At 46.3% G+C, this 23,976-nt stretch overlaps 1 protein-coding gene across 3 annotated transcripts in view; it reads right to left on the reverse strand.

Annotated features, from left to right (window-relative positions):
• Positions 1 to 1,562: 1,562 nt before the first annotated feature.
• Positions 1,563 to 23,976, reverse strand: part of BLK (BLK proto-oncogene, Src family tyrosine kinase) — a 36,495-nt gene continuing 14,081 nt past the window's right edge. For 2 of the 3 annotated variants that reach the window (XM_048937401.1, XM_048937403.1), the window contains exons 2-13: positions 23,477 to 23,579; positions 21,968 to 22,016; positions 15,361 to 15,454; positions 14,332 to 14,430; positions 13,523 to 13,626; positions 9,858 to 10,007; positions 9,237 to 9,389; positions 8,638 to 8,817; positions 8,019 to 8,095; positions 4,543 to 4,693; positions 3,631 to 3,762; positions 1,563 to 3,206 (exon numbers count right to left, since the gene is read on the reverse strand). In XM_048937401.1, the coding sequence (XP_048793358.1) occupies positions 2,998 to 3,206; positions 3,631 to 3,762; positions 4,543 to 4,693; positions 8,019 to 8,095; positions 8,638 to 8,817; positions 9,237 to 9,389; positions 9,858 to 10,007; positions 13,523 to 13,626; positions 14,332 to 14,430; positions 15,361 to 15,454; positions 21,968 to 22,016; positions 23,477 to 23,578 (1,500 nt within the window). In that variant the 5' untranslated portion in view covers position 23,579 and the 3' untranslated portion in view covers positions 1,563 to 2,997. The remainder of the gene's footprint in view (positions 3,207 to 3,630; positions 3,763 to 4,542; positions 4,694 to 8,018; positions 8,096 to 8,637; positions 8,818 to 9,236; positions 9,390 to 9,857; positions 10,008 to 13,522; positions 13,627 to 14,331; positions 14,431 to 15,360; positions 15,455 to 21,967; positions 22,017 to 23,476; positions 23,580 to 23,976) is intronic. The other variant, XM_048937402.1, reaches the window with a different exon arrangement.

A 23,976-nucleotide genomic window follows, 5' to 3' on the forward strand; every position in this document is an offset into this window, starting at 1 on the left:
CTTTGTCACCCTGGGAGAGGTCCTTCTTTCCCTCATCTTCCTTCTCCTTCCTCTGCTTGTCCATTTCTGCTAACCTCCTTTCTGTCCTGCTCTGCCAAACCTCCGTGGCAGGGGGTTTGAAACTAGATGATCTTTAGGTCCTTTTCAACCCGTGCCATTCTATGATTTTATGATTCTAACTCAACTTCCCAAAGACTTTTGGGAAAGACTGCAGTGTATGCTGCACTTAATCTTTCATCAGACATCAGAAAATCCACCTTGCTGTGAATGCCTGGGTTATGGGAAGGGCCTCATCCGGAGCTTGCAGCTTGCTAGACATCAGGGAAGCCACCTGATTCCGTATGTCCTATGCAGCCCTGCCCTCCCACTGGCTCTCCTTTGCCTTCTCTCTTTCTCCCACCTCTCTCTTTGGGCACCTGCTGATTTTTCCATGTCTTTCTCAGCCCTGGCCCAGGCTCCAAGTTTCCAGACACACTTTCCACTTTGCTAACCTGTCCCAGCACACAGCTGTCACCTGGAGAAGGTGCTACGCTTTGGCCAGGGGAATATTTCCACATTTACAAGGTGGACAACTGAAAAACACCAGAAACTTTCCATCCAGAGCCTCCAACCACTTATAAGCAGGGAGTTAATGAACACCTCTGCACCAATATAAGAGCATTAGCTGCACAGGTGGAATTTTTAGGTCAAGGATGTGGATGAAGTGACAGGACCAAGACCGTGTAGGGTAGAAATAGCACAGACAGATAATGGAGGTCTGGGTCTTTCTGTATGAGGAATGGAAAGGCCATGTCAAGGGTCTTCACGAAGACTGGTTGGCACGTGGGGAAGAAATGAAAGGATCCTCCTGGTTGTCCTGTGAAATATATATTATTAAGCATCTCTTTAAGCCCTTGTCTGGGCCATCCAGAGAGCTCATACTCTGCCTGAGGCAAGGATTACCTCTTATCTTGTAAAACACCTTGCAGAACCCGATACCTGCACAAAATAAACAGCATGCTCTTGCTGGGAAGCTTCACTGCCCCCTCATAAGTGAGCTGTTTGGGTAGCAATACCAGTGCTGCAGATCAGCAAAGGATCACAGAGTGTGAGATCCCCAGCCACTCACACCTTTGCTGCCCATGGGGCTCAAGGTCTCTCTCAGGGCTACAGAGACACCCAAGCCCCATTTGCCTTAAAGAAGGAAGCATTGCAAGTTGTTTCTTCCCCTGGCTCTTTGTGGCAGAAGCACCTGGAACTGCAAAGCCAGGTGAGTGTCTGCCCCTTCCATTTGTCACAGGTGTGGCAGGGAACAAATTCAACATGTGAATAATAGAGGCCATGATATCCAGTGCAGAGGAAGTGCAACTTTCTGCCTCTGCTTTGTTATGTTCACCCTGGGCTTGGCCACGTGTTGTTACTGGCCATAAAAATACGCAGTTCCTTTCTAAATTGAGCTACAATACTTGACTCTTTGGCCTTGGGTGATAATGAAATGCACAAATGTTTAGCAGACACCCTGGAACTCTCCTTCCCTGTTTGTTCCAGCATAAAAGATCCACAGAAGCCGTTTCTATTTCAGCTGTATTTATTTGCAGCATGCCTTATCATTAATAAAAACAAGTGGACCAAGCCTGTTTAATCCCAAATTAGCTCTTGGATCTGCTCGCATAGGACTCGGGAGGCCCAGCAGCAAGGCTGTGAAGATGGAGATGGTGGGATGTGGTTTGCTGGACTGGTCAATGTAACCATGGTTGTCTGCTCCCAGTAATGCTGATTTGGAGGGTTACTTCTGATGTCTTAGCAAAACTGCATCTTCCTCCATGAGGGGCAAAGCTGCCTGTGGTTCTGTGTGAAAGGCAGTGGCAGAGCATATGTGTGATAAAGAAACAGCTGAGACACCAGGGGTTGTTTCACCTCCAGGTTTGGAGGATCCCACAGCCCAACCATTGGTGTCTAATGCTCTTTTCTGCACTCTGTGCTTTCTTGTCCAGCTGCAGTTGCAGTGGTAGAGGGGTGTAGGTCTCCCATAGACCCCTTCCCATCAGTCCTGGGGCAGGATGTGGAGATGTCCTATAGCACGAATCATCGGTGATGCTCCAAGAGCCTTGCAAAGCAGGGAGGGTGAGGGAGGATACTATTCTATCCTATTATTTTTATTTTATTTTGTTCCATTTTGTTGTATTTTGGACGTTTCTGTATCGTTTTCCCTCCCTCCCCGCTCTGCTCGGAGCCCTCAGATTCACGGGGAAGTGGAGACATCTGGTGGCCGCACCACGAACCTCTCCTCTTCTCCTCCTTGGGCTGGGAGGATGACTCGGAATCATCAGGGTTGGAAAGATCAACTGCATCACCCAAACCAATCATCAACCAATGCCTGTGACCACTCTAGACCGTGTCCCTCAGTGCCACATCCATCCTTTTCTGGAACACCCCCAGGGACGGTGACCCCACCACCTCCCTGGGCAGCTGTGCCACTGCATCTCTGCTTTTTTGGGGAAGAAATGTTTCCTAACGTCCAACCTGACCGTCCCCTGGCACAGCGTGAGGCCATCACCTCTCGTCCTATTGCTGTTAGCTGGGAGCAGAGCACAACCTCCTCTCAGGGAGCTGGGAAATGGGAATGGAAAATGCAGGAGCAGGCTGCCATCCTGACGGAGGAATAAAATAAAATGGAAAATGGTCTCTCCGGTTCTTTATTAAGGATTCAGGGTTGACCACCCAGGCAGGAATGACTCCAGAGCTCGGAGGCCTGATGAGGCCCCAGGAGGTGCAGAGAGGACACCTCCCTGTGGTGTGGAGGGGACAGTGGCATTGCATGCAGCCCCATGCCACCCTCCAGGCAGTGATCCCCTCTTCCTGGGGGAAGCTGGGGAGCTGTGACACCATCCACATCCCTCCTTTCTCCCCATCCCCAAATCCATCGTGGCAGCACACAGGAGAAAGGGTGATCCTGACAAGAGCCATCACCAACCTGTGCAGGATGGTGGCTTTCCTCTGTCCCCAGGTGCCGGTGGCTTATGGCTGAGGCTCTGCCTCATACTGCTTCTCTGTGGCCGTGTAAAAGTCCTCAAGGACGGACTGCAGGTACTCAAAGGTCGGGCGCTCCTCAGGTTTGTTTCGCCAGCATCTCAGGATGATGCTGTAGAGCTCAGCTGGACACATATCCGGGCAGGGCATGCGGTAACCCTGCTCCAGGTTGCGAATCACCTCAGGGTTGGTCATCCCTAGAAAAGAAGATAGCCCATCATGGGTTATTCAGCACTGTGGGGATGTGGGGACAAGGGAAGACCAGATGCTGGGCTACATTTGAGCATCATCCCCGTCTGCAGTCCCTCATCATCCAATCACCCCACCCCCAACTCCCTTCTACAGGCTGTGGCTGGATTGGAAGTACCCATCTGCAGTCTCCAGGCATAAAGCACTTGAAGCCCTCATTAGATGCTTTGAAGCCATCCCTAGATTCCTCGAAGCCATCAGTAGAGGCTTTGAAGACACCACTAGGTTCTTTAAAGGCACCAGTAGATACTTTAAAGCCATCACTAGGTGCTCTGAAGCCATCGGTACATGCTCTGAAGCAATCAATAGATGCTCTGAAGCCATCACTAAATCATTTCAAGCTGATGTATGCTCATCCCCTACTCACCATACCTGGATAAGGGATCCTGCCGTAGGTTATGATTTCAGTTAAGAGGATCCCAAAAGACCACACGTCAGACTTGATGGTGAAAACTCCAAAGTTAATGGCTTCTGGTGCTGTCCATTTGATCGGGAATTTGGCTCCTGCTCAGTGGAAGCAAAGGGAAATATAGGATGTGAAGGTGCCTGTGGGCATAGCAAGGCATGAGCCCTGGGTTTTGCATGCTGTTGGCTGCACTGAGGAGCTGCAGTGTGACTTACTGAAGGTTATGAAGATGCGGCCAGAGGAAGGCAATAGTTGCTTTCATTAAAAGGTTATTTCTACCTGACAACAGTCTGCATCAATTTGGTCTTTCCCCAGCAGAATCAAAGCTATTCCAGCTTTAATGATTTTCTGACCTGTATGTGCTCAGAAATACACACAAGTCCTGATGCACAGGGACCTGATTTGCTCTGGGCTTTGCTTGCTTGGGACATCTGCCAGCTTCTCTATGTCCAGGTTCAAGGCTCCAGCTCCCCTCTGCACTCCTGCGGTGCAGTGACCGAATTACATTTCCCTTTCCTTCCCTTTGGGCTGACTCACTCTTCACATGTATGTACAGGCAGCAGCCTTCATTAGTGGAGGTCAGATTTCTCTAGGGATGCAACCTGAGATTCAGCAGCAGTCCTCCAAACAGTACCCAAAGGCCTTTTTCCCCATTTCCACCTGCAAACCTCATTTGTTTATTTATGTTCCCAAGTGCTGCTGCCTCTCCTGGGAGCCTGGCGCTTTCTGAGCCTGCTGCCTGGGTACTACAAGGGCAGAAATGGGGACTCTGGTCCCAGCCCAGCCTTTGGATGCCCTGTGTCTTGGCACGTCTACAAGGTAAGAGGACTGGAGGTAAGGGAAATTAGAGAGTGAGGCAATGCAGGAATGACACCCACCTTCTTGTGCCAAGTATTCATCTTCGATGATCCTGGCCAAGCCAAAATCAGCAATTTTGCAGCAGAGTGTCTCTGAGACAAGGATGTTAGCAGCTCTCAAGTCACGGTGGATGGAGTTCATTCTCTCAATGTATGCCATTCCCTCTGCCACCTAGGAAAGGAGAACAGAGCCCATCTTCATCTGTCACCTTCCCAAGGACCACTTCTTAGCATGGTTGCATCTCGCCCACCTTTATAGATGCACAACTTGTATGTAGGGTTGCCCAAATGCCTCCATGTGCATGGGATTACATCCTTGGATGGATGGATGGATGGATGGATGGATGGATGGATGGATGGATGGATGGATGGATGGATGGATGGGTGGATGGGTGGGTGGATGGATGGATGGATGGATGGATGGATGGATGGATGGATGGATGGATGGATGGATGGACGGACAGATGGATGGATGGATGGATGGATGGATGGATGGATGGATGGATGGATGGATGGGTAGATGGGTGGGTGGGTGGGTGGATGGATGGATGGATGGATGGATGGATGGATGGATGGATGGATGGATGGACGGACAGATGGATGGATGGATGGATGGATGGATGGATGGATGGATGGATGGATGGATGGATGGATGGACGGATGGATGGATGGATGGGTAGATGGGTGGGTGGGTGGGTGGATGGATGGATGGATGGATGGATGGATGGATGCGTGGATGGATGCGTGGATGGGTGGGTGGGTGGGTGGATGGATGATCAGATAGATCCATAGACAGGTAGATAAACAGGTAGACAGAAACATCTGCACGTACACAGATGTTACCCACATATCTATGCATATGTGCAGCTCTACCAGCATTCAGCCAGTGTCTGAAAGCTTTGAACAGCCAAGTCAAGCGGAGCAGAAGCATCACTCTCTGTTTTGCTCAGAAGTTGTGGCTTTGAGTCGTGTCTGTAGTGAGCTGCAGAAAGTTGAAGCTAATCTGAAGCCACATCAGTGGATTCCCGATTTCTGCCACAGGACTATCCCTTCTAGTTGGGATTTTAATCATCAATACTACAGATAAAATAAGTGAATTAAAAAAAGAAGAATTAAAAACAAAACAAAACAAAAACCACTCAGAGAGCTTGTCTGTCTCTCAGTCACAGTACTGAAGTCCAGATCCAGGAGAATCAAAGTCTCTTCAGCAACCTCCTCTGCTCTCCTAAGCAGACCTGCTTTAGAGTGGGTTGCAGATCATTGGAGAGCCTTCTGCAATACAGATGAGACTCATGTTTTCATCCCTTGGGTTGGATCCAGAATAGGAAACAAGGACAGAATGTAGCTGCCCTCAGATTTCTATGGGATGCAATAGAGAAGAAAACCCAGATATGCATAGTAATATGACTGACACAGAGGGTATGTCCCTATGCAGATCCCTTGTCCTGAGAACAAATTGCCTTCTTCAGTCACCTCCATATTTTGGGAGGCTCTTTCTCCTGAGATCATCCTTCAGTGTTCAGCTCATTGGAGCAGCCCTGGGATGTGTGATGAACCCCTATAAACGAGGGCAGTGATCTTTTACCACTGAGTGCTGGGTGATGTGGGATTCCAAAACTACTGTATCAGCCAAGTCCAGATTTGTGCCAGGCATTTTTCAGGATGAGTGGATGCACGCAGCACTGCTAATAATGGTTAGCACCTATTAAAGCTTTTAAACGCCTGTGGGTGATGGCAGAGCAATTTTCCACCCCGTACAGATTCACATCAGCTTCTCAACTTACATGTGGTTTCAAACAGGATACTAACACATACTTTCCAATGCTGCGTTTCTAACTTGTATCAAAACCCTTTCTGTGCATGTGCTGCCTTCTGTAGTGGAAAATGGAAGAATTGATGTCATTTCCTCTCCTGACCTGATGAGATAGGACCCGGTGATAGGCTCGTTCCGGCCCAGAGATCTTTTGAGCTTTCATGCTGAAGAGTGACCACAGGATCAAGTGCATCAGCCCAGTACTTTCTAATTTTAGCCCCAACGGATGCTAGTGGATCCAAAATTATGTTTGATGGGGCTGGATGCCTGCTGGGTCATCCCAATACTACAGATAGTCATAGATTGCAAAATATCTCAAGAGACTGCCTTCTTCCTCCTCCTCCTCCTCCTCATCTCAGAGATACTGAGTGTCTGAAGCCAGCCGAGGAGGGAAGGGAATGATGAAATCTTTGAATTGACTCCCACAGCATGAAGGATGGGCAGAATCCTTCTCATGCACTTCAGGCGGCTCGTGTGGAGCATCACATTGCTCAGATGTGTGGGCTTTTGTCCTGGAAGCCATGGGCAGTTCAGGGTCCTGCAAAGAGTATGGAGGGATGCCCAGAAGGGTGCTTCCAGGTGCCCACGGAGAGGGGACATCCACATGCACTTGTGCTGAACCCCAGTGTCAGTGCCAACTATATGGGGACTCTTCAGCCTTCTCCACTGCAGTGAATGGGTTTCCGGCAGCTCAGAACAACCAGGTCACATTCAGGGCTCAAACCCTGAGCTCAGAGAGATGTTTAGGTTCTCAACTCTGGAAGTTGCATTGGAAAAGATCTCTCTCATGGTCTCCTGCAGAGTCTGTGTCGTCAGACCTATACAACCCTGGTGCTGGGGACAGGCAATTTTCAGACTATTCCATACTACTGCCTGGAAATTCTCTATCATTCCACATGTTCATTATTGCTCTCCTCTTCCACAGAAATGCACTGAGCCATGTTCTGAGGTGTAAATCTCCTGCCAAATCCAATGGTTCTCTGATAGCAATGGATTTGGATCATTATGCTTATTGTCAGATGTTTGAAACAAACCACAGGCAATATATTTCAAGAGATCAAATAATGAAAAAAGGCAAGGAGACAAGTAGGAAGGGAAAAGTGAATGAGAGAAGGAAGGAAGAAATTGAGGGAAAAATACTAAATAAGGGGGTTGCAGATGGATTAAAACGACAAAACTTAAAAGAACAAAATCCTACAAAGGCAAAAAGTAGTTCTCATAAGGAATGGTATATGCAGTTTTGAGGAGCAGAACATCTTTTATGACCCATCATCAGGAGGGAAGAACTGAGGAAAGCCAGCAGGTCTCTACAGTGAAACTCTCTTTGTTGAGTTTTCTTCTCCTTTTTGTCCTAAGAGAAAAAACCTTCTTCCTGCTCAGTCAGCCATAAAAATAAAACAAACCAAAAACAAAACAGACAAAACTACAACAATAAAAAATAAGCAAAAAAAAAAAGTCCTCTAGCGCTGCATTAAGTTCCTCTGAGGCTGCCCAAAGGCCAGCAGAGCATTGCTGATGTGACATGCACATTAAGATGAGGGCTGAGAGAGGAACCTTCTGACAGCATACCAGGAGGTGCTGTTTTCCTCTGTGACACTCGATGCTGGCACAGACTTACTTTGAACTAGCAAGGGACAAAAACAAATGATGGCCTCCAGTTCATTACCAATGGCTGATCACTAACCTGAGCAGACATATCGATGAGTTTGGGGAGATTCAGTTGGCTTCCTTCCTCTGTCTTCAAATAATCCAGCAAACACCCTGCGAAAGAGAAGAGACGGCGGTGAGTCTTCTGAATATGTCTGTGCATTTGCTTTCTCTGGTGCTTCTCTGAACAGGCAACAAATCTGCCCACATCCTGGAGAAAATCCAAGGGAAGGCAGTGGGTGTCCCCAGCAGCACCTTCTGACAGTGTTCTGAAGAGCAGCCAAGTTCTTCCCTGCACACACCTCTGTAAAGTGTTGGACATTCTTCACTCAATGCCTCATGGTCAAGAGGGGCAAAAAAATAATTTTACCATGAGGAGAACAAAATTCTGCACTTCCAATAGGAATGGGGAGATCAGAACTTGAGATAATCTTCAAATGGAGTGCTAGCATTATATGAAGTGGCTTATGAAATATGTAACCACGCATTTAATCACTCAAAGAATCCCTTCCTTTTCCAGAAACAGCCTCCTAGATCACTTACTGCTTTTCTTGTCAGTTTGGTACAATGTCCACCCATTACACATTGGAGTACCAGTCATCTCACTGACTTGATTTTGCAAGAATTCTAACAAAAGCATTTGGTAAGGCTCTTACCATTGGCCATGTACTCTGTCACAATGTAAATTGGCTGCTTTGTGACTACAGCATAGAGCCGGACCAGTTTATTATGCTGGAGCTTCTTCATCAAGTTTGCCTCTGCCAAGAAAGCATTGGGATCCATGCTGCCCTCCTTCATGGTCTTCACAGCCACCTTGAAGTTGTTCTTGTAGTAGCCTGCAGGGAGATAAAGATGCACTGAGGAATTCTGGCCTCTCTGCAGGCTCTGTTGGGCCACATAAGAAGAGCTGGTGGAGCAGGAAGCAGAAAAGCACAGAAAGAGTTTTCAACCTCCCAGCAAAAGAGAGTGGTAAATCTCAGACCAGCAGGCTGTGAGCAACAGCAGGGATAGGAGGAGATTGGAGAGGCACATCAGTCACATCAGCCCTATGAAGCCCATGCTGAACCATGGAAGTACAACCTGTCTGGTCCTTCCCAGGAGAACAGCATCTACTGCTGTGGGTGTACCCAAAAAGTAGGTGTTCATACTTCAGGTGTTCATACCCATACTCAGACCAGTCCTGTCTTGAGGAAAGAGGGTTTTCTATCTCCTCTGTTTATACATTTCTTCCCTGGAATGGGGTCACTGTACTTACCCATCCACACTTCCCCAAACTGCCCGCTGCCAAGCTTCTTCACAAGTTTCAGAGACTCCCGTGGGATCTCCCACTCATCCTGTGCCCAGGGCCTCTGGGGAGCCAGAGATGTGCAGGGAGCTATGAGCCTCTGGCACAGACCGTCTCCCCTCTCTGTGTGAGCAAAAAACACAAGACAGTTCAATGGACAGTTTGACAGCAAACTTTCAGCCCCAGAACTAACCTGCTCCTCCTTGAAGAGGAAAAAGCCGGCTCATGGGACCGCTCCATAACCCCACACTGTTTCAGCCACAGGGATCAGCACAGCCAAAATGGATCCAATGAAAGGAAGAGGCTCAAAAAGAGTCATAAGGGAGAGCAGCCTGTTTAGCAAGTCCCAAACCTTTCCAGGTGTTCCTCCTTCCCTTCAGTGCTCCGTTCTCTTGGTGACTTCCCACTTACAAGGTGGGAGGCAGAGCTCACCCTCACATTGCCCAAGGGCAAAAGACAGGGCATGGGAGCCCAGTTTGGAGGAGAGTATCTTGCTCATGAGAGTGGATGGAGTAATGGTGGTGGCTGGCAAGCCCACCCTCCCTCTGCCCACCTCCTGCTGGAAATCAGTAGGGAAGGAAAGCAACTTACGGCTGTAATGATGGATTAGCTCTGGCAGGGTGGCAAAAGTCATCCTTGGGGAGATGTAATAACCTCCACCGTCTAAGGAGCGGATCCTGTAGTGTTTGATGATGTCCCCATGAGCAGAATCACTGTCTCTCACAGACAAGGAATAGGCACCTGGAGGGCAAGCAAGAGAAAAAAACGTGAGGACAAGCAGCAACTCAGGGACCAGCAACCCTCTCTTTTCTCAGCTGTCTGCAGCTGTAGGCACTTCTCCCAGCCCTTGCTGATTCCTTCTCATCAGGCTCCAAAACTGCTAATTTCCATCTTTCCATCTTTTTTTATGTTTGGATTTTGTGTTGAGAGACGTGGTTTAGTGTTGCATTGCCTACTACACTTTAGTGAGTACTATTGGTGATAGGTGGATGGTTGGACTGGATGATCTCAAAGGTTTTTTCCAACCTTGGTGATTCTGTGATTCTTTGATTCTGTGATTCTACGATTCTGCATGAAGAGGGTGAAGTTTCACTAGAGCTTGACTGGGCCAGTTGAAGCTTGATTGGGTAAGACTTGTCTATGCGGTGACCAAAGGCCCTGTGGAAACCACATGGTCATCAAAAACACATCTTTGTAGGTCATCATAGTCTTTCCACAGCTTCCCTTTTTCATCTGAGCTCTCTCAACCATACCACCTCATCCGGACAAAGCAAGTGACTGCAGACCTGCCAGTTTGTAGAAACAACCCATCAGTACAACCAGAATATTGGTTCACGGGAGAAATAAGGTCAAGAAATGTGTCCCTTCTCAGTGTTATCCAAGGTCTCCAAGGTCTTTTCCTACAGCCCATAGCCCAAATCCAATTCCACACTGATCTGTTTTCTCCTTATAATGGGGTTATAATCCAACCCATGGATTTATGTGTATATATATATATATAAAAAACTATTTTTTTTCTCACAGAAAGAAACCAAAACAACCAGAACAAGACACTGCAGCAACTTCACACTTATGTCAGGGTAAATTTCAATACAGCTCAACATTACTTTTTTTCCCCCTTTGTCTGGATCGTATTTCTGGAGAAAGCTGTTATAAGCCTGCTGGGCTGTTAAGAGTCCAATACATCAACTGGGTTGATAGGCTGCCTTTTTAGCATCTGAAGAGGCGAGGCTATATATGTTAAAAAGCATGTATCTGTCATATAGGATCATAAGCAGAAATGGGGCATTCCATGCTGACTGTGAAACCTTAATCCTCCACGTGAGGGGAAAACTTGCCAGCACGTAATGCTGCCTGGCTGGTGTTTCTCCATCACAGCATCAGTTCTCACTGCAGTTTCCTGCACTACATCTGGAAACATTCCTTGTGCTGATAATTTTAAAAAAGTAACAATAGAAAATCACTTCTGTGGACATTGCTCTATTGCTGTTGACTATGAGCCTCGACAAGCAGGATCTGGGAGAGTCTACGAGCTTTCCACAAGCAAGCAGTTGCTTTGGGATGAATTCTGTTCCAAACTATGAAATACAGTCATGTAATGTTCATGGAAGACCCCCTGGTTTATATGCAGATCAAGGGAACCCAAGACTGGAAGCACACCACTTGGGCATTATGGAGCCCTGCACCATCCTCAAGAGTGCAACAAAACATTCCAGCAAAGGGCCAAAGAATGGCTCATTTTCCACAGCCCATGTCTTGTTGATTAAGGGCTACAACTACACAACTAAGAGTGTCTTTCCCAGAGAGACATGTATGGTTCTTGTTGAGGGCACAGGGGTGATGCCATAGGGCTTGTGCCCGCAGTGCTTATAAATTTGGCTAGAATGGATTAACCACATTCATGCAATATTATTATTGTCATTGTTATTATTATTGCTTCTATTACTGTTGCTGTGGCTGCTGGTGATGTTTTAATTTCACAGTGACTGAAACAATGCACAGGCCAGGCTACAGCTCAGCAAAGTTGGGCTTATAGGGCATGAGTCCAAGAGTGAGTAGCCATGGACATGGCTTAGGGCATGTAGTGGTTTCTGCAGAGCAAGGTCTGCAAAAGGAAGGAGCCAGACATGATGTGAACCCATCTGCAGTGATGACACACAGCCCTGCAGAAGGCAGAGCAGGAATTAATGACTAACATGTGCCTATGTGTGCCTGGGGACTGCAAGCCAGCAGAGATCTATTTGTTAGTATGGTTGTACCCCAAGTGTCTGCTCTCCTGCAGGACCTGCTCTCCAGACCCGACAGACCTTCCAAACCTCCTGTGTCTTTCAGAGCAGTGATGTGCAGCATGCAGCAGTGACAGGGGCTCCAGGCATCCTCCAGGCCAACATATCACCTACCTACTACCTGGCTAATCCTTATCCTGTCATTAGATCTTATGATCACATTTCACCCAAAGCCTGAGTTTGGTTTGCTGGAGTGAGTGCCGTGGAGCTTTCCCTGTCATTCACTGTGTTTGGTTCCTGTTCCTCTGGGACAAGTGTGTAAATGCAAAGCATAAGAGTTGGAAAGCACCTGTTCTCTCTTCTGTCAGTGAGAGCAGAACATTAAAAACATTACATGGAGCCATGTGGATGGCAGGAGTCTCACTTTCCCTAGTGATAGTTAGGATGGCCAAAAGGGGTTACTGCCTCTCAATCACAAGGACTTTCCCCTACACTCCTGCATCACATCCCAGCACAAACCTGAGTTTACATACAGATAGGTCCACATTCTGTGCTGGATGCCAGCTCAGAACAGTGTGGGCACCACCAAATCTTGTCCTAAGTCTCAGAGCCTCCTGTTCTGGGTTTGGGATCATCCCTCAGGGACTCTCAGCGTCTTTCTGTTTAAAGAGTAGCAAGTTTGGTATGGGAAAAGCACTGAAGGTACAAAGAATTCTGCTCCAGATCATACCAAGGGCTGTTTAGTCCCCTAAACATGGGTATCACATACCTGTGAGATGTTATGGGACATCTGCATGGGCCTGGCAGGTATGATGCAAAACTGTATTTTATGGAGCATCTGGATGGCTCTGAGATGTCCATGTTCAGGCAACCAGATGAAGCCCCATTGAATCACAGAATCATAGAACCATTCAGGTTGGAAAAGACCTGTAAGGTTATCCAGCACAACCCCAGCCCAGCCCCACCATGCTTACTAACTACAACCCTCAGTGCCACATCCCCACAGTTATGGAACACCTCCAGGGATGGTGAACCCACCTCCTCCCTGTGTCAAGTATTAGTTAACAATAATACCCACTGCCTAAGAGATGCAGAGATGTTTCCCCAGCGGTGTGTAGAGGAATCACCATTTAAAAAATAATAAAATAAATAAATAAAAGGAAAAAGCAAAACAAGAGAGAAATATTTCCTTAGGGAGAAAAGGCAGGGAAAAAAAAAAAAAAGAAAAAAAAGAAAAAAAAAGAAAGAAAGAAAGAAAAAAAGCCTCTAAAGCATTGTTTTGGAAAGTCTTCGGTGCTTATCTCTGTTCCTGCATCTCTGCCACGAGCTGTGGTGATAGGAACCACCCTCACCACAGCCTGATCTATATGAGGAGCATCATGAGGACATCTAATGCAGCCCTGCTGAGCCTGCCAAGCGTGGTTCTGTCCCACAGCAAACTCCAACACTGGCATTGCTGAACCACGCAGCTCAGGTCTGGAAGGTCCTCCAAGCTGTGCCCATGCCCAGCAGTCGCTCTGTGGATCTCACCTGTGCTGGTCTCACTCTCTCGAACAAGGAAGGAGCCAATTTTGTTCCCAGAAGACAACAGCAGCCGTTCAGCATCTTTTCTGCTCAGAGTTTTAAAAAACCACCTGGGAGATGGAAAAGGTAAAACCGTTTTGGAAAAGGAAAAGCTCGGAATAAGAAAAAGGACATTCTTTCCAGTTGGTTCGGTTTTTTACTGTTACACTCTGAAATGGAGGGTTATTTTTATCAGTTAATAGATTTTCATTTGCTGGAAAGTGGCAGTAATGAGATGGTTTTGGTATATAAACAGCAGATTTCTGTCACTTTTGGGCTTGCTTCACTGCCTGTTCAAGCAAAGCAGAGAGCTGAGTTTGTTCCAGAGCTGCTATACACAAGCCCAGCCAGGGCAGGGACCCACAGCTCACCTGGAAAACCAGTAAGCCCAGAAAGGCCAAGTGTGAAGCAGATACATGGGCTGGAGGTGCCAAGTGCCATTAAAACATATCCCTTGGATACAAAGAGCATCTGTGCCTTGATCCCATTTCTGCATGCTGAACTCAGTAACGGCTGGTTCTCTCTAAGAGGCGATTGCCAAGGTGGATCCCAAGGGGGATTACTGGGGCTAATCCACTGTAACTGAATACCATTGAGGAGGATAAAAGATGGGGAATAAACCTTTCCTTCTGCTTTGATACTGAAACCCTATTGGATCAAATCTTTCTGTGCAGGGAAGCCTACGTCTGGGCTAAAGCAACAGCTAGTGTTAGGATGCTGTTTTGGGAAGGAAAGCCCTGCATCAACCTTCACCCCTCACCAGTTTATGCACTTACTTTTCCTGTTCCAGGCTGTCTACTAGTGCAACGAAGTTGCTGGGGATGTAGCCTTTCTTCCCACTTCGGAGGGATTTGGCCAGCCACCAGTCCCCCTCGCTGCAAAGCAAGAAGAAGAAGTGTCAGTGCCCAGAGGAGGCTTCACAAATGGGTACAGATTAGAGGACAACACGGTTTATGGGGTTCTGAGTGCTCTTTAGGGGAGATGTCACTCTGTGAGCTCATTCTCCTAGGGTCACCACTTGTTTGAAGGCTGCTGAGAAAAACAGCATGTGGCCTGTCAGTGGCTTCTCAAGGTGACGGCTTCTTTCCACTGATGTAGAGGAAGCATAGACCCAAACCTCTGCTATGCACCAAAAGGGAGATGTGGGACATCAAGGTCACCATCACTTAATTTTGTCACTTGCACAGGGACATGGGGACTCCTCCATTCTGCTCCTACATTTATCTACCAGCCACCAGCTTTGTTGTCCTACTCAAGCACGAGCCATGACTAAAAGCCATGCCCCTCCAGTGGGACCACTGTTCCCATGCTCCATGTGTCCATTCTGTCCCTTCTGGAGGCCACCTCACAGGATAGCCAAGGACAGAGCAGCCCTCCAAGGCCAAATGGGACCAAAACTCACTCCTGCCCTTTTATGGGTTGGGTAGATGAACAGCTGGCCTCTTCTCTCGTGAGTTTTAGAAGATGAAATGAAATCATTCCTCTCCCTGGCTCAACTCTGTCCTTTCCTCTGACTACGCCCAACCCACATCCTTTGCAAAAGCACAATCAGCACAAAATATGCAACAGGCTACTTTAGTGGTGTTATTCATCCAACTTCTGCACCCCTGTGAACTGGCAGGGGAGAAGGTCCCAGCAGCAGCCAGGCATGGACACAACCTGACTCCAAAGTGCCTGTAACCTCAGGAAAGCAGGATAGTGTCACCTTCCACATCTCCACAGCTCTCGTGGGCAGCAAATTCATGTCTGATCCCAAAGTCCCCACCTCTACCAGCCTGGCTGTGCTCGACTTTAGCATCCCTTACTTGGAGAGGATCTGAAGTTTCTCCCCCTTGACCAGCTCCAGATCACGGTCACTTGAAGCAGCAAAGTCATACAGTGCAATCACAATGATGTCATCTACAAGAAAAAGCAGCATATTGAATTCAGCTCTTTACTGGGGTGACACACACTCAGTGCTCCAATGGGGCACTTCCCATGATCCCAAACCCAAGATTTCCCCCAGCCCATCTATCCTGCCAGCCTCAACCTCTGCTCAGAGCTAACTCTATTTTACCCAAGTTTCCTGTGCTTCACTTTTTAAAGCACTCCACATCCCCACATACACAAAACCCAGCGTGTCAACAAGGAAGAAGTGTTTGTGTGGAATAAGAAAAGTCAGAAATAATCCACCAGTGCTTGGCCTCGGTTCTACGTGACAGTAAACAAAATCTGCTGTGGCAACATTGCCCGGGGATTTTGACTCCAAAAGAGGAGGCTTTCTTGTCTAGAGAAGATACGGAGACATTTCAGTTCCTGCCAGTGGAGCCCATTGCAAGGGTCTGACTCTCCCTCCAAACGCTCTCAGCTCAGCCCGTATCTCTCCATCCCTTTTACGTGCCATTTCTTGCAGATGTGTCACCACCACATGTAAGTCATGCTGCTGTCTTCAGCTCCAGCACCCAGCTGCTCACTTTGGTTCAGCTACAATTCCCGTGAGGGCAGTGGTTGCTTCAGCATTTCCTCTCTCCAGACCCCAAAACCAATGCTCTGTGTCTCCCATTTCTCTTGCAACCCACTTGGGCCAAGGCTGTGAGCAGGACTGAGTCCCCATCCCTTACCCTGACACCCTAACTACATCCGTGCTGGTCAGGCACGTCTTTTGGCCAAATGAATTTCTGCGCCCTGTTGCACACAAGCTGTACTGTGCATGGCACTGCGTGTGTGCATGAGGCTGATCTGTGGGCTGGGGGTCTCTATATGGGAGCAGAGCTGCTACATGTGCATCCCTTGCTGGTGCTGCTCGTGGAGAGGTTGTGTGACCTTTAATGTGTGCTTGCAGCTGCTGAAGCAGAAACGAGCAGCTATTTTGGGACAGAGCAAAACCTATGAAGGTGATTGGCATACATGCACAAACACAATCACTGAACCAAAACGTGGTAGAAAAACAACAAAAACAAAAAAAAAAGGGGGAAAGGAAAAGGGAAGAGGAAAGGGAAAGAGAAAAGGGTAAGGAATAAGCAAAATAACAACAACAACAAAAAAAGAGGGATTAAAAAACACTGAAAAGGAAAAAGAAAAGAAAAAGAAGAGGAAAAATAAAAAAAGAAGAGAAAAAAGAAGAGAGAAAAAGAAAAGGAAAAAAAAAGGAAAAAAAAGGAAAAAAAAAAGAAGAGAAAAAAGGAAAAGGGAAAGGGAAAGGGAAAGGGAAAGGGAAAGGGAAAGGGAAAGGGAAAGGGAAAGGAAAAGGAAAAGGAAAAGGAAAAGGAAAAGGAAAAGGAAAAGGAAAAGGAAAAGGAAAAGGAAAAGGAAAAGGAAAAAAAAGAAAAAGAAAAAGAAAAAGAAAAAGAAAAAGAAAAAGAAAAAGAAAAAGAAAAAGAAAAAGAAAAAGAAAAAGAAAAAGAAAAAGAAAAAAAAAGAAAAAGAAAAAGAAAAAGAAAAAGAAAAAGAAAAAGAAAAAGAAAAAGAAAAAGAAAAAGAAAAAGAAAAAGAAAAAGAAAAAGAAAAAGAAAAAGAAAAAGAAAAAGAAAAAGAAAAAGAAAAAAAAAAGAAAAAGAAAAAGAAAAAAAAAGAAAAAGAAAAAGAAAAAGAAAAAGAAAAAGAAAAAGAAAAAGAAAAAGAAAAAGAAAAAGAAAAAGAAAAAGAAAAAGAAAAAGAAAAGGAAAAAGAAAAAGAAAAAGAAAAAGAAGAAAGAAGAAAGGAAAAGAAGAAAGGAAAGGAAGAAGGGAAAAAGAAAAAGAAGAGAGGAAAGGAAGAAAGGAAAAAGAAAAAGAAGAGGAAAAACGAGATGAAAAAGAAATGGGAAAAGAAAAAGAAATGAAGAGGAAAAAGAAAAAGAAGAAGAGGAAAAAGAGCAAAACAAAAAAGAGATGCTTTGCCGTGGAATGCTTTTAGCTCGCAGGCAGCCTAACGAATGCACCAAGAGCCACGGACAGGCTATACGTAGTGTTTTTCCAAGCAGACTGTCAAGCCACTGTCTCCGTGTGACCTTTTCAAATAATGCCACCAGCAAGAGAGCCAGACTGGCCTTTTGTCATCAGCAGATAAGACGTCTGTGGGGCAGCTGGGGCGCTGGAGCCGCTGGCGACTGGCGGCAGTGAGGGATGTGGAGGGTCAGCGTGGGAGGGGTGGGAGGAGGGAAATGCAGCTTTGCAAACCCAAGCTGTGAGCAGTTGCGAGGAGGAACTTGGAGATGCAGGAGAAGTTTCAGCAGAGCTGTGCTCTTTCCTACATGAGGGGAAAAGCGTGGCCGGTCGCAAGGCTTTGAAGTCTTAAAATAGCTTGCAAGGCTGGGAGCTTCCCTTTGAGGGATCTCAGAGCATTTGGCATTAGCAGTGCATCCATCCATCCGCTTGCTGCCTCCGTGAGAAAGCAGGTGTTATCTCAGCTTCTCCAACACGAGAGGTGCCGGGCATTGCCTGCTACAAGGTGGCTGGTCAATGTGCCTTCTATGTGCACCATCCCACTCCTCTTGTGAGTGAAATCACGCACTAGTTCTGCTTTTCCTTTGAAAAGTAGAAGTAAATGTCAAGTATGGAGTGGCTGCATGTTCGAATAATTAAAAAAAAAAAAAAAAAAAAAGGAAGAAAAGAAAGAAAAAATGTAGTTTTGATGTTTAAGCAACTAAGGGAAGTACAGATAAACAAAACCAAAAGTAAACAACCAAAAATGAAAAACCAACCCCACCCAAAAGAGAGAAATCGAGAAAGAAAGGGAATACGTTTTGCAAGGACAAGAAAAAGGGTTTGCATGGTGAAAAAATAACGCGACTCCCTCTTATCCCCTGTTCAACATTCATGTTGAGAAACATTGCACGCCAAAGTGAGCCAGAAGAAAAGCGCTCTCTCCGGCCAAGCCAGCAGGACTTGCCATCTCATGATGAAAGCAGCTCCTTCCCTCTCTGAGTCTGTCACCCTGCTGAGAAACAGCGCCGATGATGCTTTCTTGGCCCATTTGACTGAGTTAGGTCATGAAGCTGTCGGGGCTGCTGGGAGCGACTGCTTTGCAGATAGTGCTAGCAGCACAAGGGCTTTGATGGTGAGCCAAATGTGTCTTGGCTCAGAGCTGCTGTCAGGAAAGTGAGATACCAGCTCAGTTTGCGTAGGCCGAGCGCCAGTTTGATGGCTAAATGGAAATGCTTCAACCAGGCTTCCCACCGTTGCCCCGTCATGAATGGAAGGTGTTTGCAAGCATCCCATGGTGGTGGAGCCATGCTATGGTTGTGGCAGTGTCTTACAGAAGATGGTGAATTGGTTCAGAGCTGGCAGTAGGGTTAAAGACAGTTGTGAGATGCTGGAACAGGTTGCTCAGAGAGGTGGTGGGTGACATTGGGTTGGAAACAGCCAAGGTCAGGCTGGATGGGGCTGTGAGCACTGATGGAGCTGTGGGTGTCCCCAGTCAGTGCAGGGAGTGGGATCAGATGGCCTTCAAGAGTCTCTTCCAATTCAAATGATTCCATGATTCTGTGACACTACGTTGGCTCAACCAAGAGATATGCTGTTAAAATTGGGTCCTGTTTCCCAGCTCAGCAAGACATGGGCTGGTTCACCAAGGTCTGCTTGGAAAGCGTGCCTTCAGAGCATAAGTTTGCAGTGAAAGAATGTTTTCTGCCAGATACATTTCTGCCTTCTGCATCCATGCACCATTTTGACTCAGTGAATGTTTTTGCAGGCAATTTCTGCTTTCCTCATAAAATCATATCAGACTGTAACTTCTAACTTCTTTTATTAGGAAACTGGAACACTCACTCTCATCTTCCTTCCCTCTCTTACTTTTGATTGAGAATGATATTTTTGCACAAGAACTCCTCATTTCTCACTGAGAAATAAGCCTTTTCAGTAGAAGAAATTCCTCTTTCCTTTTCCAATAATAGCCACATTCCTGGCTGCATCCTCGTCAAACTCAAATCCATCTTCAGGGAACAATAAAATAACCAAGAACTTGGATGCTAATTTTGCAGTACTTCAAAGGACTTCTATTTCCACAGCACACTCAGCTCTCACCTTCTGAAAATCAGACCTGCTCATGCTATGGTTAGTCGAAAACAAGCCCTGAGGTTGAAGAAGTTGCAGTTCCTCAACTGGAAGAAACATCCATGTGGAGAAGCTGATCCTTTGTGCACTCTTAGGTTGTAATGATGCATGATGAGAAGCATCCAAAACAATCAGTTGTTTCCATCAGTAGTGCTTACATTCAGCTGTGAGCAGCTGAAAGGGTAAGGGTGGGTGTTATTCTTCCTATCTCTACATCTTATCTATCTAATGCAAGCTAAGAGCAGCAGCTCTAGCAATGGAGCTGTGTGCTTGGACCTGGTCTATGATGTGCTGAGGGTTTTGGAAGTGCAGAATTAAAGGTACATTTTGACTTCATGGAGTGCAGGGAGGACCCAACACCGACCTTAGAGGCACTGTGATTAGGGATCTGTGGTAAAATGAATGAGAGACTCACACGATGGAATAACCCACAATAAGTGAAGAGTGGGTTCATAACGCTGCCACAGCTGAACTCAGAGTTATGTACCTCTTGCCTGTCTTCATGCTACTTCCATTAAGACAAAAAATGACAGGAGGAATTAGGATTTGTTAGCAAAAAATAAATAATTTCTAAGATGGCAGAGTGAAATCTTGAAGTTGTGGAGAAGATGCACAACAACAAGAGCAGAAGGAGAAAAAAAGTTGTGATGAAAGGAAAGGGAAAGAGAAAGGGAAGGGGAAAATAGGGAAAATTGGGGAAAAGGGAAGGAAGAACTGGAGGGGGAAGGGAAGGGAAGGGAAGGGAAGGGAAGGGAAGGGAAGGGAAGGGAAGGGAAGGGAAGGGAAGGGAAGGGAAGGGAAGGGAAACTGAGGTTGTTTCTCAATTAATATTACTTGTCAAGCATTCGTAGTCAACACTTTCACCTTGAAATGCTCTCACAGGATCTAATTCAGATCTTCTGTTTTTGTTATATGATTGAATTGTCTGGAAATTATGTTTTGTTTATCAGTTCCCTTGAATAATTCTTTGTCACCAGAATATTTCAGATGTCTCACATGGTTCCTATCATCTCATGTTGCTACACAGGACAAAGGCAGACATAGCATCATTTCTGGAAGCTTAGGCACCGATAGAGAAAAACAAGAAGTTCCTGAATTGTCAGTGAGAGTATTCCTCCAAAACTGGAACCATACCCAATAAGCAACAGCATTTTGACATCTGCAAATGTCTATCATGGTACTTAATGCATTTTTTTGCATCTTTCCACTTCTGCCTTCTGGCATGAAGCAGAAGTAAAAGGCGTCTCTGAAGACAACTTCTGTCATGCTTCTAGACAGAGCAAAAACTTTGCTGAAAAAATAAGCATGAAAAAACAGTGATGTCTGCTCAGTTGTGGAGGTAGAAGACTTGTAAATGACTGTTTTTACATGAGTGGATAGTGATAGGACAAGGGAGAATGGTCTTAAACTGAGACAGGGGAGGTTTAGGTTGGATATGAGGAGGAAGTTTTTCCCCCAGAGGGTGGTGAGGCACTGGAACAGGTTGCCCTGTTGTGGATGCCCCATCCCTGCAGGCATTCAAGGCCAGGCTGGATGTGGCTCTGGGCAGCCTGGGCTGCTGGTTGGTGACCTGCACACAGCAGGGGGTTGGAACTGGATGAGCATTGTGGGCCTTTTCAACCCAGGCCATTTTGTCCTAAGACCATGAAGGCCAGGTCTGCTGTTACACTGATCATATCCATTATCTTTCTTTTTCCTCTCCTTAGCCCTATCTCCCCTTCTACTCTTCCATCCACATGAGAAAATGTTGCGATTTGCCAAACGCTTCTGTCCAAGCTTCCTCTATATTTTCACCTTCTTCTAATTCTCTCTCTCAGTCTGTAATCTGCAAAATCTCTTTGACACAAAGAACTACAAGCTGCTGTTGGAGGCTGGGCAGAGGTAGCAGAGGGCTTCCTGCTGAAAGGCAATCATCATCAAAATGCCATCTGCAATCTGCTGATAATTGCAGAGGTGGTTGAGGCCAAAAACTAGGCTCTGAGCAGGGGCTCTGAGCATCCTTATTTTGTACTTTTCTTTCTTCTCATTCTCTTTGTAGTCTCTCTCTGCTGTTTCCTCTGAAATCTTCAGCCGGCTGGATATCGCATCCACAGGTTCTTGTGCTGCAGGCAGATGGATCTCATGCAGCTGATGCCCCAGATCTCACTTTGCTCAGCCAGGGAAGGAGTGCATTTCTCTCTTAATTTCTTTGATGAGTAGGAGAAACTGGCCGCTATCAGCATGTAGTGATTTAAGCTCTTTCAAAATGAACAATAAACTCCTTTCCTGGCAACACTAAAATCACAAAAACCACATGGTTGTAACATGACAGCTCATTCTCAAGACCTGCTGATGGAGGACCACCACTCTGCAAAGCCCCACAGGAAGGCGAAGGAAACTGCAATTGAACTCAGCATCTTACCTTGTGCAGAGGCTTGGTTTAGATGAGAGAGGCTGATAAATTGTCTGCCCTTTGATTGAAACAGAACAAGAAAAGAAGACATAATTACTTTGCCATGTTTACAGAAGGACCTGCTTTCAGCTTCAGAGATGAGAGGGAGCCCACTGCAGTCAGCCAACAGCCCCCACACCTGGATCCCTACGTGTCGTGATGGTTTTATTATATATTGCTGTGAGGTATTTGTAGATGGCTTGACTTTCAGCCTGCATAAACCTTGACTGCCTTGTAAATAAAAATGTAACTTCCTAGCCACTCATTCAGACCCTGCTCTGTCTAGCTCTGATGCCCAGTCTTGGATCAATGGAGGATGAGATGTGAATGGCCCCCATGGAGAAACAACTGTTGCAGTATTATTTGAAGCAGAAAACCTGGGATGCTCTTTGCTGTGATTGTCCCAAGGCTTGTGGAATATTTTTGCTCGTGGATACGTTTTAAAAAGAGGCAGTGACTCTCTAGTAACCTAAGACCCACTGAAGGGAGCCCTTGACCGCTGCCAGGGATATTTATACATTTGCCAAAGGAGTGAACCAGAGACAAAGAATTAAAAAACAGGCATTGCTTCCAATCCATGTTACTCTTTGACTTCCTGCTTAGCAGCAGTGCAGGGAAGGAGGGAGGGCTGCTCACTCCCTAGGTAATGCCTCCCTCCTCTGAGAGCTTGAGACCTGAGACGGTTTTCACTTACTAGTTGCACCCAGAGTCTGTCTTGTGCTGGCATCTGGCTGCACTACTGAAAAGGGCAGGAAGAAAGAAAACATCTTCATGTTTTCCATACAGTGAGAGGTGGCTAGATTAAGTGATTTCCTAGGCTTATATGTGGAGTTTATTATTTTAGGGCACCAAAATCTGAACCCAGTAGCTGACTGATCTGTGCTCATGCAAACATGGGCTGTTTGAGTTCACAGGGAGCAGCAGGAGCTCAGCATTTCTGATTCTCAGCCCAACACAGATCAGCTGCAGACCCTCTATCAATTAAGCTCCTTGTCCTCCCTGATGGTAAAGCTTCCTCTGTGGTTTGAATGTGGCAGCACTGAATCTTAGCTTGAATCTGACCCATCTTTGTGCTGATTGCAAGTCAGCAACATGAGCCTGGATTGCAGAGAGCTGAAGGCAGCAGTGCCCAAGTGATGCTCGGCACAACACAGTGCTTCAGAGCACCATCATTGCAAGCACACTCAGAAAGTTGACATCCATAACACAAAGAGAAAATGGAATCCACTTTAAGGAGAAAAAATCCAGAGCAAGAAGGTGATGATGGAACTGTTCACCCCGTATTAAGAAGTTGATGGGGATAAGCCAGGTGTAAACATTTGTTTTCCCTCGCTTTGAACTTTTCCCAATTGGTTGACTAAATTTCAGACAACAGAAGTACTCCAGCTCCTACTGGCACACGGAGGTATTGCCTGCGTAACTCCAGACACTATCTGGGCTGCTGAGGACTTCGATAAGGACACAAAGCTGGAGACTTACTTTGGGGGGGGCAGGAGGAGGTCTACTCCTGCTTTTCGGATTGCTTCCTGATGTAAATTTCTCATTGGACATCAGCTGGTTTTTGCTCCCGATCAACCCCATCCTGGAAGAAAGACCAGAAAGTATTTTATAATTAAATTGTTCTTGGGGAAGGATGTAAGCAGTGAGAGACAAAGCAACCTTCTCACTCATGAAGAAGAAAGCGAAGATGTGAATGAGGGGCAGTGGGACAGTGGATGGATGAATCTAAAACCACCCCATCAATCCTACCTACAAAGTGTGGGCATAGAACTTGATTCAGTTGGCCATGTGAAATGCCCCAGTACTGTCTGAGATGCTCTCAGGTCTCTCAAGGTGTGGGACTCCTGCACATCATGAATTATGTTTTCCAGATAGATGTGGGTTAGAGAACACACATCCCAGGCACCTGGAGCACTAGACACAAGTTAATAAATCTCTTTCCATGAGCTATCTTCTGGTCCACTCTAAGTCTTTCCATA

This window comes from Lagopus muta, chromosome 2 (genome assembly GCF_023343835.1).
Source record: "Lagopus muta isolate bLagMut1 chromosome 2, bLagMut1 primary, whole genome shotgun sequence".
Lineage (NCBI taxonomy): Eukaryota > Metazoa > Chordata > Aves > Galliformes > Phasianidae > Lagopus > Lagopus muta.